The sequence below is a fragment of the Oncorhynchus mykiss genome, chromosome 5 (genome assembly GCF_057628025.1).
Source record: "Oncorhynchus mykiss isolate SJ-2025 chromosome 5, ASM5762802v1, whole genome shotgun sequence".
In the NCBI taxonomy this organism is placed as follows: Eukaryota; Metazoa; Chordata; class Actinopteri; order Salmoniformes; family Salmonidae; genus Oncorhynchus; species Oncorhynchus mykiss.
This window is the reverse complement of record NC_143026.1, coordinates 73,790,682-73,803,021: the sequence shown is the minus strand read 5'-3', so window position 1 is coordinate 73,803,021 and position 12,340 is coordinate 73,790,682. Positions and strand designations below refer to the sequence as shown.

The window sequence follows — 12,340 nt, the reverse complement described above, 5'->3', positions numbered from 1 at the left end:
AATTTGTATTTCATTATAAGTAAGTCACAGCCTATATGCACAATTTATAGACTATAATGATTTAATACAACTAAATATTGTTTAAATGCTGAGCGCTTTATGTCCCTACCAGTCTATTGTGTCGCACTGGCAAATGCTTCACAATGTATTTCTTTATAAGCTATAGCCTTGAAATAATTGAAATAATATAGACTAAATCATTCATTTTCGTTCCTTCTTAGGCTCCCGACCTATTTAGCGTGTTTATATGCTGTTTAATATGACATGTAGTCTATTTGAAATGTGTACTTCTTACATTCACCTTTTCATGTTTATTCAAATACTTTTCATTCAAATCCATATGCTTTGGTTTCAATACTTCAAAACCAAATGGTAGATCCAGTTAGTCACAAAAATAGATGGCTGTTGGTTAAATTGGGATTTTTATGAATGGAGCGAATTTGGAGTGCCAGTTGTTTTTCCTCTGAGAGCGGAGCGGTTTTCAGTGGAGCGTTGGAAAGGACATGGAGCACCGGAGCGGTGCACAATCACTGCTCCATGAGAAATGAGCGGGATTTCCAACTGCCCTCACATGCTCTGACAGCAAGCAGGTTAGCAGTTACACTGGTGGAGACTGCTGTTGCTGCTACTGCAGACCTTCATTGCGAAACAGTGTTTTAATCAGTTATTTTGTGACGTGAAAATATTTAGTATAGTTTAATCTAAAAAGGATAACTTAATCTTTCACGGTTTTTATTTTTATGAAATTCACTGAGTAGGATGATCCTCCCCTTCCTCCTCTGAGCCCCCACTTCAAGCCAACCATGCTGTGAAAGAAAAGGAGATAATCTTATTGTCTCCTCTCTCCATCTGCTATGATCTGAAAACACTTGTTTACACATCATGCCTATTGTCACATAACTTAACTAATTTGTAACAATGGAGAAGGATCAGCTGCTTCAAACACAACTACCCTTGGCAGAGGGTTTAGTAAACAACCCATGCTAGCGCTCACTGAATAGGAGAGGGTGTCTGTCTGCAGTGTGCATTCATTTGGAGAGGTCAACTGTTGGGAACCATGAATCTCTACCAAACTCAAAACAGCCAGCATCTGAATAACCCATTATTGAATAACATCATGAAGGTTTCCTGCACATGAATGGTTCTGGTGCATTAGCTGATGTCTTATTGTTGATGGTCACTAGCTAGGTCTGACTACCATACCTGCCCACAAAGTTCTCCAGGACAGAGCTCTTGCCTGCGCTCTGACCGCCAACGACCGCTATCTGCGGCAGGTCTAGGTTGCAGCTCTGGCCAATGGTGCTGAAGGCGTCCTGGAGCCTATTCACCAAGGGGATCAGCTCCTCCATCCCCCGGTTGCCCATGGCGACAGTGCCCGTCCGACTGTCAACCACCTGAATTTGTACAGACAACACCATCCGGACCGAACTTTCTGGTTCGGTTAACCTGGGAAGAATGACATAATTGTGGACAAGCACATTTGCCAAATTTACACGAATAAATTTAAGCATTCAAAAATAATGTTATTTGGGATATTTTGATAGCTGAGCTGACAACAACCAGTGAGCAAGCTATTGTAGCTATCACAGGGCTAACAACAACTTCAAGTGAGTGCTGGCCCTGTTGATATTTATTGAATCGGCATGCCACTAAAATAAATAGTAAGTTTGTATATGTATACATTATTTCTAGTTTTTTTAGCTAGCGGCTATCTGGATACCTGGTAGTCGGTCTAAAAATCCGTTCTCTCTCGTCTTGCTGTTAACGTTAGCAATGGTACTGTCAAATCCAACTTGGCACCGCCGTGGTCCAGACACCCTGTACGAGCAAGCCTAACCCACACGCAAGTTACACCCTGTGTTTAATATTTACTTCCTGTTGGAAAAGACGATCCCAAAAAGTCAAAGAGAGAATCGTGTAGGTAACATTTCCTCCGGTGGACTTTGAATCTGATTCGACACGGTTAAGCCAGTGAAACAACTCGATGACAATTTGATCAATTTGACAGTTAACGGGTCTCTCTCTGCGCATGCGTACAAATCTGTGCAGTAGTTGCCAAAAAGTCTGCACGCCCATTCATGGCTGTTAACAGAACAGATGGCCAGTTAAAATATTGATTTTGCTTGACAGACAGGTAATATTCCCCGCCTCCAGCCCAGGGCTATTTAAATCACACCCACCTCGCAGTAACTGTCTCTCTTGACCATGTAGTCTGGAGACTGTAACCATGCCACACGATTCATCTACTGTAAATAACACGGCTGCATTCTTTGGCAGTGAGAGAGAGTATGTGTGAGTGAGAGGCAGTGCTGTATCAAATCAGCTGTGGGTAGGGGGATCTTTATGCAAAAGATTTCAGATGAAAATCTGCCAGAAAAAAAATGATATTCTAAAATATCTTGAAACCAACTATAAGCATAAGAAAATCACTCCAGGGTTCATCATCAATAAACACCAGAGAAAAGTTTGAGAATAAAACGTTTATTTATTCTGTACACATTTCCTGGAAGGTGAAAATGTCCCACTTCTTCCATAGCTTGCATGCTCACCAGATATGTCACCCAATGAGCATGTTTGGGATGATCTGGATCGACGTGTACGACAGCGTGTTCCAGTTCCCGCCAATATCCAGCAACTTCGCAAATCCATTGAAGAGTGGGACAACAGTCCATTGGCCACTATCAACAGCCTGATAAACTCTATGCGAAGGAGATGTGTCACACTGCATGAGGCAAATGGTGGTCACACCAGATACTGACTGGTTTCCTGATCCATGCTCTACAGATGCATATCTGTATTCCCAGTCGTGAAATCCATAGGTTAGGGCCTAATTATTTTATTTAAATCAAATTATTTCCTAATATGAACTGCAACTCTGAAATTATCACATGTAGCATTTATATTTTTGTTCAGTATACACCTTAACATTTTTATTTCATACATTATTGCATGTAGCATTTTGAGAATTAAAATGATACTTTTTCACATTGTCCTCTTCTCCTCATCCCCCTCTCCCTCATGCCACGTTCAGGTCCTCTAGCAGCTCAGTGATGTCTATCTGAGGGATGCAGGTTGCTGTTCTACTGCTGTTCATGCCCAGTGCTACCTGTAGAGTCTTCCCTGCCTTCAGCAGGCTGGGCGGGACCCCTGTCTCCCTCGTTCCCCTGGAGCACAGCAGCACCTCGTTGACCTCCCCCTCGATGCCCCGGGAGAGCACACGCGGGAACACACCCCGCACACGACCCAACACACTCTTCTTCAATGCAGAGTCACGACACACAAGGTTCAACATGAACACACCTGGTGGGGAGGGGTGACAGAGGCGGACAGGGAGGGAGGAGGGAGGGTGTAATATGGTGAGATACATGACACACCTCGATAAGACCTAGGTCTACAGGCTTTGAAAAATGTTACATTTTAGATTTGGAAAATAAAGCAGGCTAGCTCCTTGAAAGTTATAAAAAAAACTTACTGTACCTCGAGATGTCAGCAGATTGCCAACTCTCTCCAGGAAGGCTGTTTCTACGAAGGCAGGAGGAGGACAGCTCATCCCCAAACTGGGGTCCTTACTGTCCACGTCAAACATGATGACATCATACTGATGACCACCTAGACAGGTAAGAGAATAATGTTAATCATGTGCATGCTCGAGGTTACAAATGTGCTCTTGAAGCAACCTTTTACTTTCCCCCTCCCACCTTCAATGTGTATCCGGTATCTCTTCCTCATCTCCCTCTCTCGTCCCCCTCCCTCCCAGCACTCTCACCTTCTCTCTCAATGTTGTTAATGTGTTCCAGTCCATCTCCCAGTGTGACAGTGAGCCTGTCATCAGGTGTGAAGCCGAACCATCCCTGAGCCACCTCCAGTACTGCCGGATCCAGCTCCACCACCTCCACCCTGGCTCCAGGTACAAAGTCCCGCAGGAACTGGGGCAGCCCTCCTCCACCCAGTCCCACCAGGAGCACTGACACTGGGACATCTACAGAGAAGTTATAGGAGACATGACAGACAGGAGACATTTGGCTGATTCATCAGATCTGTCATGTCAAGTGACCAAACTTTCTGTAGGCAAAAATAGTGGATTTGAGAAAAGGTGTCAAAGAGACTGCTATTTGGCAGGTATGTGGGCAGGGCGACTGACTTGCAGACAATGCTGGCAAATACACCTACCTTTGTTGTGGTCGGTGCCCACTCCTAGCATGGCGAGGCCAGCCACCATGACCCTGTGGTGGGCACAGCATAGATAGCCTTTGTCCACCTCCAGGGCGCCACCTGGTGTCTGGGATGGGGTTGTCATTGGGAGAGGGGCAGAGGGCTTGGCTTTCCTTCTGCTCTTTTTATTCTTCTGAGACGAGGCTGCTGCTAAAGTTAAAGAAACGGTTAGCTACTGAACTCACCAAATAATAAAAACTGTGTGTGTTTGTTCTCACCTGCTGCTGGATTAGTGAGGCGGCTCTCTGACTGGACCAGTCCGTCGTTACCCAGGAACACCAGTCTACGGTAGAGCTGACCATCCTCTCCTCTCACGTCCTCTACAGAGTACTGACCACTCAGATCACTGGTACCATGACTCACCACCTCCCTCCAACCCAGCTCACCTCCCACCGACAGGAACGGAACCTACAGGGGGAGGGACAGGGATGGAGAGAGGGAGACGGGGAAAATGGGTGAAGGCGGCCAGATGATAGAGAAATGAGGAAACATGTTTTTTTTTAACTACAACCCAAAATAGAATAATCACAACTTCCCTACTTTCTGATTGGCTGGCATCCCAGGGGGGGCGAGTTCCATCACCATGGGGGAGAGCTCTGATTGGACAGCCTGCATGTCGGTATACTCCTGTTCTCTGTGCATGGCCACGACAACCAGACGTCTGAAGTTAGCGCTAGCCGCTAGTTGGCCCCGCCCCTCAGCCAAGCCGTACAGCCAATCAGTCTCTCTGCCCTGAGGCACTGTTGGGGTTGAGACAGGAAGAGCCAGGTTTAGAATGCAGCCAAGAGCAGAAAGGAAAGACAAACATATCCATGTTTTTCCACCCAGGTGTGCCGATAAACGACAAATCCTGTCCCTCACCTATGAAGATGGCAAAGTGGTTTGCACGAGGAACCTTGGCACCAGGGGGGCAGTCCTGTACGGTGAGAGTGTAGCGGGGTCGCCCAGTGGGGGCATGGCAGAGGGTCAACGAGGGGGTAGAGGTCGCGTCTGTACCTGTACGGAGCCTCTGTCTCAGCATGGCGTATGCCTGGCGCTCTCTCACCACAGACAGCAGGTCTGCCACCATGGGAAGCCTCACGGGGATACCATCCTCCCCTTGGCACATCTCCAGGATGGGCATGGGCATTGGCTGGCGGAACTTTGTGCAAACCAATACGAAGACAGGCAGAGCGAAGGAAGAGTCCTCCTGGCTCTCTGGGTCACCCAGACAATGGAGTCTCACAGCCCAGCCCACCTACATTAACATTTCAATAATTTTGAAAATGCTCTTATCCTGAGTGAATTGAATTAAAGTAGGTAAGGAAACCATCTATCACTATCAATGCATCTAACCTAAGCCTTTTACCTGGATGAAGTGCTCCACAGCCAGCTTGATGACACTCTCCTGGGCCAGGGTCACACAGACGTAGCGGCCTCCTATACCCAGGACACGGCCCACCTACACAAACACAAGGCATAAAGGGTTTATTGCATGTGAATAAACTTTAAGACACATTTTACTAACAGATGTATGTATACCAGAGGTAGCCAACACTCCTGGAGTGCTACTCTATGTGCAGTGCTTCTGGCTTTGTTAAACTATTTTATAATCCCTGTCAAGCTACTCCACACCAGCACACCTCAGCCAGCATCCTCCCAGCTAGAGCCCCCTCCTGGGAGGCCATGGCGTCCAGTGTCCCCTTGTCCAGTACAGCCTGGTAGCTTCCGTCCTCGTAGGGCGTCTGGGTGGCATCCACCGTCTGGAAGGTCAGGTCTGGGCGCTGCTTGGCATTCTTCTGGTTCATGTGATTCACCACCGTCTCACTAATGTCAATGTTGGTCAGATGTCTGTAGCCAACGTCATACAGCTGCTCACTCAGCTCAGAGTTACCACAGCCCACCACCAAGACCTGGGACAGAGGAGACAAGATACGCATGACTGTAAGTCGCGTTGGATAAAAGAGTCTGTTAAAGGACCCTGTCATTTGGATAGGAATTCTTCCGTGCGTCATATAATACAAGACGTACATGGCTCTTCAGTAGAAAGAAATTCAGCAGAAGACAAATTGACTGTGGAGTCGGAACAATTTTAGGGGGCATTTTCCTACATGTCAGGTTGTCAGTGTATCTGCTCACCTTATCCCGCGGTTTGATGTATTTGTGCAGCATGCCACAGAGTTTGTTGTAGTCTCCATACCACTCAAAAGCCTTCTCTCCTCTCTTCTTGAAGAAGCGTTCCCAGTACTCTGCAGAACTGAACTCCTCGGCAGTGCGAGGTAGAAGACTCATCTTTAACACTTGCTAGGTCTATATCAGTAGCTAGCTAGCTTCTTGTAAACAAACTAACGTTAGAATACTTTCGATTAGCTTTGAACAAGCTAGCTAAGATTCAGGAACAGGCAGGACATTATAAATGTGTAACGGTAGCAATTGGTAGATTGTCAATTGGTCGAAAAACGTATTATCAAGCTAGAAATGTTTGGATTTTCAGCTCCCTATCTTTCCCACATGGCATGTTCACCCGGACATTATTCCGAGCTGTACACAACTACATTTCGATTGGATAGCTCTGAATAGGCGGAGATCCTAGTCTAATGCTGATTTGCTGAGATTCTTGACAGAAGCCTGTCATTGTCTGACGTAGAATCGGATGCCTTTGCGGCCCGGCGAGTTCTGGTCCGTTGGTGATCTTCCGGACAACAAGAGGAATCAACATGGCTGTCCCAACCGGGAGATCTGTGGTCTTCGTGACTGGAAACGCAAATAAACTAGAAGAGGTAGCAGAATGGTTCACAAGAACCGACATTCCATTTAGAAAAGCCCTATTGGGAACATTAAACGTTGCAGCGTGTGCTGTTTATTAGAGGCTTTACTTTGGCTCTAGCCATGGCAGCCAACCCATGTGAATGCATGGAAATGACTGACGGGGAATGTGGTGGTGGTTTTAGATTACACTTGCACATATCAAATGGTTTGATAGCTGTTATTAGCCGATACAAATAGATTACGGTTCACCACCTAGATTACGGAGACATCATTTATAGATCGGCAGGTAAGGGTGCTCTCGATATGTTCTTTACCATTCGACCATCAGATTTGCCACCAATGCTCCTTATAGGACACATCACTGCATTCTATACTCCTCTGTAAACTGGTCATCTAAGTATACCCCTCGCAAGACCCACTGGTTGATGCTTATTTATAAAACCATTTTAGGCCTCACTCCCCCCTATCTGAGATATCTACTGCAGCCCTGATCCTCCACATACAACACCCGTTCTGCCAGTCACATTCTATTTAAGGTCCTGAAAGCACACCGATCCCTGGGTCGCTCGTCTCTTCAGTTCGCTGCAACAAACACTCAAACTGGACGGTTTCATCTCAATCTCTAAATTCAAAGACTCAATCGTGGACACTCTTAGGTGGGTATAATTTGTGGAACGTTCCAACAGGAATCTGTTCCAAAAACTTCGTAAATAACAAGGATGCCAACAAACAACGCATACACAGTTGTATAGCGGCAGAACAGGATACCGGGTAGGGAGTGGGCAATTTTGTTAAGTTTTTCCACGCACCAGGTTTATTCCGAAAAATGTCTGTCCTCACTCTGGTAGCCTATGGACAAACATATTAAGAATAAGCTGCGTGGTGAGTTGATCATGCTACTTTGTATGCGTTGTTTGTTGGCATCCTTGTTATTAACGAAGTTTTTGGAACAGATTCCTGTTGGAACGTTCCACAAATTATACCCATCCGTTGTGACTGCTTTGCGTGATGTATTGTTGTCTCTACCTTCTTCCCCTTTGTGCTGTTGTTTGTGCCTAATAATGTTTGTACAATGTTTTGTGTTTCTACCATGTTGTGTTGCTGCCTTGCTATGTTGTCTTAGTTATGTCTTTATGTAGTGTTGGCTCTTGTCGTGATGTGTGTTTTGTCCTATATTTCTACATTTTTAAAATCCCAGCCCCTGTCACAGCAAGAGGCCTTTTGATAGGCCGTCATTGTAAAAAAAAAAATGTTCTTAACTGACTTGCCTAGTTAAATAAAGACAATAAATAGATGGAGATATGTGTTGTACAAAGATAACATTAACTGAGTTACAGAAGTTTTGCAGTCTGACTAAAAGTCCATGCTATTTAATATACTGCTCTGTTCTCTGACCAACAGGGGATTCAGATCCTGGGGGACAAGTTTCCCTACAAACTAGTGGACTGTGAGTACACCTTATCAATGGTTCCTGAATAAACTGAAGCCAGAAGGTAAGCAATGACTCATACAAGCTACAAAGCCTATGTTATGTATAAATGAATACAGTTACCGACAGTAAATGTAAAGTTAACAATTATTATGTAAGCGTGTGTGAACTGTTAAGGACCCAGTTTGGTTCTAATGATTCACTTTTTTTGCTTTTTTTAAATTATATAGGATCATCTGGTTCTCATGATGAACAGCCTTAAGATGTTTTTTATTTTATTATATAGGATCCTATGGTTCTAATGATGAACTTAGCCTTAAGATGCCTTTGGGCATCGGCCCAGGTCAGTTTAAGATGCTGGCTGGGTTTGAGGACAAGTCGGCCTGGGCTTTGTGTACCTTTGCCTTCTGTCCAGGGAAAGAGGAACCGGTACAACTCTTCAGAGGGATAACTGAGGTAAGAATATCACACACACACACACCACACTGAACATCTCTGCATGCTTGCTCTAATATACAGTACCAGTCAAAGGTTTGGACACACCTACCCATTCCAGGGTTTTTCTTTATTTTTAATATTTCCTTCATTGTAGAATAATAGTGAAGACATCAAAACTATGAGATGTAGCTGTCTACATACCATCACAGACCGATGCTGGCACTACGATCGCACTCAGTGAGCTGAATACCGCCATAAGCAAACAGGAAAACGCTCATCCAGAGGCGGCGCTCCTATTGGCCAGGGACATTAATGCAGGGAAACTTAAATCAGTTTTGACCTAATTTCCATCAGCTAATCAAATGGCTACTCAGACTATTTGCAATTCCCCCCCCCCCCCCATTCTACACTGCTGCTACTCTCTGTTATCTATGCATAGTGTCACAGGCCGGCTGGGTTTATGCATCACACTTTACCTGTCTTTTATTGAACCACTTGGCGGAAACTAATGATAGTGATTATTCCCAGTTTCACTGATGATTTATAAGTTCTCTCACTCTCTCTCTATCATCCCTGTAGTTATGCTGAGCTACCCAAGGAGGTGAAGAACACCATTTCCCATCGGTATCAAGCTCTGGCAGCCATGTCTGAACACTTCTCCTTTCAGGACAATGGCACACCAGACAGCAAGAAGAAGAAATGGCTATTAACCCCTGATCTAGCATCAGATCACATAACCATTAGAGGGATACAAAATCTGACCCTGTATCAGTGGTGGGGCAACTTCTACCTACTCTGACTTATGGGTATCAGAGTCTGAGCCAATCAAACAGTTCTGATGTTGAATTTAGATAGTGGTGCTTTTGATACAGTGCCTTCAAAAAGTATTCACACCCCTTGACTTTTTCCACAGTTTGATGTGTTACACATGGGATTAAAATTGAAAAAGAATTGTCAACGATCTACACAAAATACTCTACAATGTCTAAGTTGAAGATTTAAAAAAAAAAAATTTATAAAACACAAAACACTAATATATCTTGATTCGATAAGTATTCAACCCCCTGAGTCAATACATGTTAGAATCACCTTTGGCAGCAACTACAGCTGTGAGTCTTTCTGGGTAAGTTTCTAAGAGCTTTGCACACCTGGATAGTACAATATATGCCAATTAGTATAAAAAAAAAAAAGTCAAGTTGTTAGTTGATCATTACAACACAGCCATTTAAGTCTTGCCATAGTTTTAAGTCAAAACTGTAACTAGGTCACTCAGGAACATTAAATGTTGTCTTGGTAAGCAACTCCAGTATATAATTGGCCTTGTGTTTTAGATTATTGTCCTGAAAATATGTAGAATGGTGCTGTTGTGTTGGATTTGCCCCAAACAACACTTTGTTTTCAGGACATAAAGTTAATTTCTTTAGTACATTTTTTTGCAGTTTTACATTAGTGCCTTATTGCAAAAAGGATGCATGTTTTGGAATAATTTTTTTTGTACTGGCTTTCTTCTTTTCACTCTGTCATTTAGGTTAGTATTGTGGAGTAACTACAATTTCTTTGATCCATCCTCAGTTTTCAGCTATCACAGCCTCATTGTGAAATCCCTGAGCAGTTTCCTTCCTATCAGGCAACTGAGTTAGGAAGGACGCCTGTATTTTTGTAGTGATTGGGTGTATTGATACACCATCCAAAGTGTAATTAATAACTTCTCCATGCTCAAAGGGATGTTAAATACAGTGCCTTGCGAAAGTATTCGGCCCCCTTGAACTTTGCGACCTTTTGCCACATTTCAGGCTTCAAACATAAAGATATAAAACTATTTTTTTTGTGAAGAATCAACAACAAGTGGGACACAATCATGAAGTGGAACGACATTTATTGGATATTTCAAACTTTTTTAACAAATCAAAAACTGAAAAATTGGGCGTGCAAAATTATTCAGCCCCTTTACTTTCAGTGCAGCAAACTCTCTCCAGAAGTTCAGTGAGGATCTCTGAATGATCCAATGTTGACCTAAATGACTAATGATGATAAATACAATCCACCTGTGTGTAATCAAGTCTCCGTATAAATGCACCTGCACTGTGATAGTCTCAGAGGTCCGTCAAAAGCGCAGAGAGCATCATGAAGAACAAGGAACACACCAGGCAGGTCCGAGATACTGTTGTGAAGAAGTTTAAAGCCGGATTTGGATACAAAAAGATTTCCCAAGCTTTAAACATCCCAAGGAGCACTGTGCAAGCAATAATATTGAAATGGAAGGAGTATCAGACCACTGCAAATCTACCAAGACCTGGCCGTCCCTCTAAACTTTCAGCTCATACAAGGAGAAGACTGATCAGAGATGCAGCCAAGAGGCCCATGATCACTCTGGATGAACTGCAGAGATCTACAGCTGAGGTGGGAGACTCTGTCCATAGGACAACAATCAGCCGTATATTGCACAAATCTGGCCTTTATGGAAGAGTGGCAAGAAGAAAGCCATTTCTTAAAGATATCCATAAAAAGTGTTGTTTAAAGTTTGCCACAAGCCACCTGGGAGACACACCAAACATGTGGAAGAAGGTGCTCTGGTCAGATGAAACCAAAATTGAACTTTTTGGCAACAATGCAAAACGTTATGTTTGGCGTAAAAGCAACACAGCTCATCACCCTGAACACACCATCCTCACTGTTAAACATGGTGGTGGCAGCATCATGGTTTGGGCCTGCTTTTCTTCAGCAGGGACAGGGAAGATGGTTAAAATTGATGGGAAGATGGATGGAGCCAAATACAGGACCATTCTGGAAGAACCTGATGGAGTCTGCAAAAGACCTGAGACTGGGACGGAGATTTGTCTTCCAACAAGACAATGATCCAAAATATAAAGCAAAATCTACAATGGAATGGTTAAAAAGTAAACATATCCAGGTGTTAGAATGGCCAAGTCAAAGTCCAGACCTGAATCCAATCGAGAATCTGTGGAAAGAACTGAAAACTGCTGTTCACAAATGCTCTCTATCCAACCTCACTGAGCTCGAGCTGTTTTGCAAGGAGGAATGGGAAAAAATGTCAGTTTCTCGATGTGCAAAACTGATAGAGACATACCCCAAGCGACTTACAGCTGTAATCGCAGCAAAAGGTGGCGCTACAAAGTATTAACTTAAGGGGGCTGAATAATTTTGCACGCCCAATTTTTCAGTTTTTGATTTGTTAAAAAAGTTTGAAATATCCAATAAATGTCGTTCCACTTCATGATTGTGTCCCACTTGTTGTTGATTCTTCACAAAAAATACAGTTTTATATCTTTATGTTTGAAGCCTGAAATGGGGCAAAGGGTCGCAAAGTTCAAGGGGGCCGAATACTTTCGCAAGGCACTGTATCTACTTTTTAATATTTACCCACCTACCAATAGGTGCCCTTTGTGAGGCATTGGAAAACCTTGCTGGTCTTTGTTCCAATCTGTTTTTGAAATTCACTGCTTGACAGAGACCTTAAAGATCATTTTATGTGTGGTGTGCAGAGATGAGGTA

At 43.9% G+C, this 12,340-nt stretch overlaps 2 protein-coding genes and 1 long non-coding RNA gene across 12 annotated transcripts in view; 1 reads left to right on the top strand and 2 right to left on the bottom strand.

Moving 5' to 3' along the window:
• Positions 1-2,066, bottom strand: part of LOC110524507 (dynamin-2) — a 30,808-nt gene extending 28,742 nt beyond the window's left edge. For all 4 annotated transcript variants that reach the window (XR_016496301.1, XR_016496302.1, XM_036978302.2 and 1 more), the window contains exons 1-2: positions 1,721-2,066; positions 1,204-1,446 (exon numbers count right to left, since the gene is read on the bottom strand). Coding sequence is in view for 2 of the 4 variants with exons in the window: in XM_036978302.2 (XP_036834197.1) it covers positions 1,204-1,418 (215 nt within the window). In the remaining 2 variants the exon portion in view is untranslated. The remainder of the gene's footprint in view (positions 1-1,203; positions 1,447-1,720) is intronic.
• A 399-nt stretch (positions 2,067-2,465) lies between these two features.
• Positions 2,466-7,116, bottom strand: mettl13 (methyltransferase 13, eEF1A lysine and N-terminal methyltransferase). 4 transcript variants are annotated; one of them, XM_021604224.3, is made up of 10 exons: positions 6,331-7,116; positions 5,835-6,104; positions 5,561-5,653; positions 5,074-5,449; positions 4,753-4,952; positions 4,431-4,620; positions 4,171-4,362; positions 3,767-3,979; positions 3,478-3,609; positions 2,466-3,300 (listed from the first exon to the last, which is right to left on the bottom strand). In XM_021604224.3, the coding sequence occupies exons 1-10, from the start codon at positions 6,481-6,483 to the stop codon at positions 3,017-3,019; spliced, it is 2,103 nt and encodes a 700-aa protein (XP_021459899.2). In that variant the 5' UTR covers positions 6,484-7,116; the 3' UTR covers positions 2,466-3,016. The 4 variants fall into 4 exon arrangements, with proteins under 4 accessions (XP_021459899.2, XP_021459900.2, XP_021459901.2 ...); XM_021604225.3 differs by having other exon boundaries at positions 4,171-4,359; XM_021604226.3 differs by having other exon boundaries at positions 3,473-3,609; positions 6,331-7,102.
• On the top strand, positions 6,860-12,061 carry LOC110522996 (uncharacterized). 4 transcript variants are annotated; one of them, XR_016496297.1, is made up of 4 exons: positions 6,860-6,971; positions 8,362-8,453; positions 8,676-8,845; positions 9,407-12,061. It is a non-coding gene; the product is annotated as an uncharacterized LOC110522996 (long non-coding RNA). The 4 variants fall into 4 exon arrangements; XR_016496296.1 differs by having other exon boundaries at positions 6,875-7,246; positions 9,407-10,128; XR_016496295.1 differs by lacking the exon at positions 6,860-6,971 and adding an exon at positions 7,107-7,616 and having other exon boundaries at positions 9,407-10,128.
• The last annotated feature ends 279 nt before the right edge of the window (positions 12,062-12,340 follow it).

Excerpts from the sequence above, each read along its gene's own strand:
- mettl13 (XM_021604224.3), bottom strand. The coding sequence starts at position 6,483 with ATGAGTCTTCTACCTCGCACTGCCGAGGAGTTCAGTTCTGCAGAGTAC. Across the intron at positions 5,450-5,560 it reads CTGTGGAGCACTTCATCCAG|GTGGGCTGGGCTGTGAGACT; the intron begins GTAAAAGGCTTA and ends ATGTTAATGTAG. Across the intron at positions 4,363-4,430 it reads CCTCACTAATCCAGCAGCAG|CAGCAGCCTCGTCTCAGAAG; the intron begins GTGAGAACAAAC and ends CTTTAACTTTAG.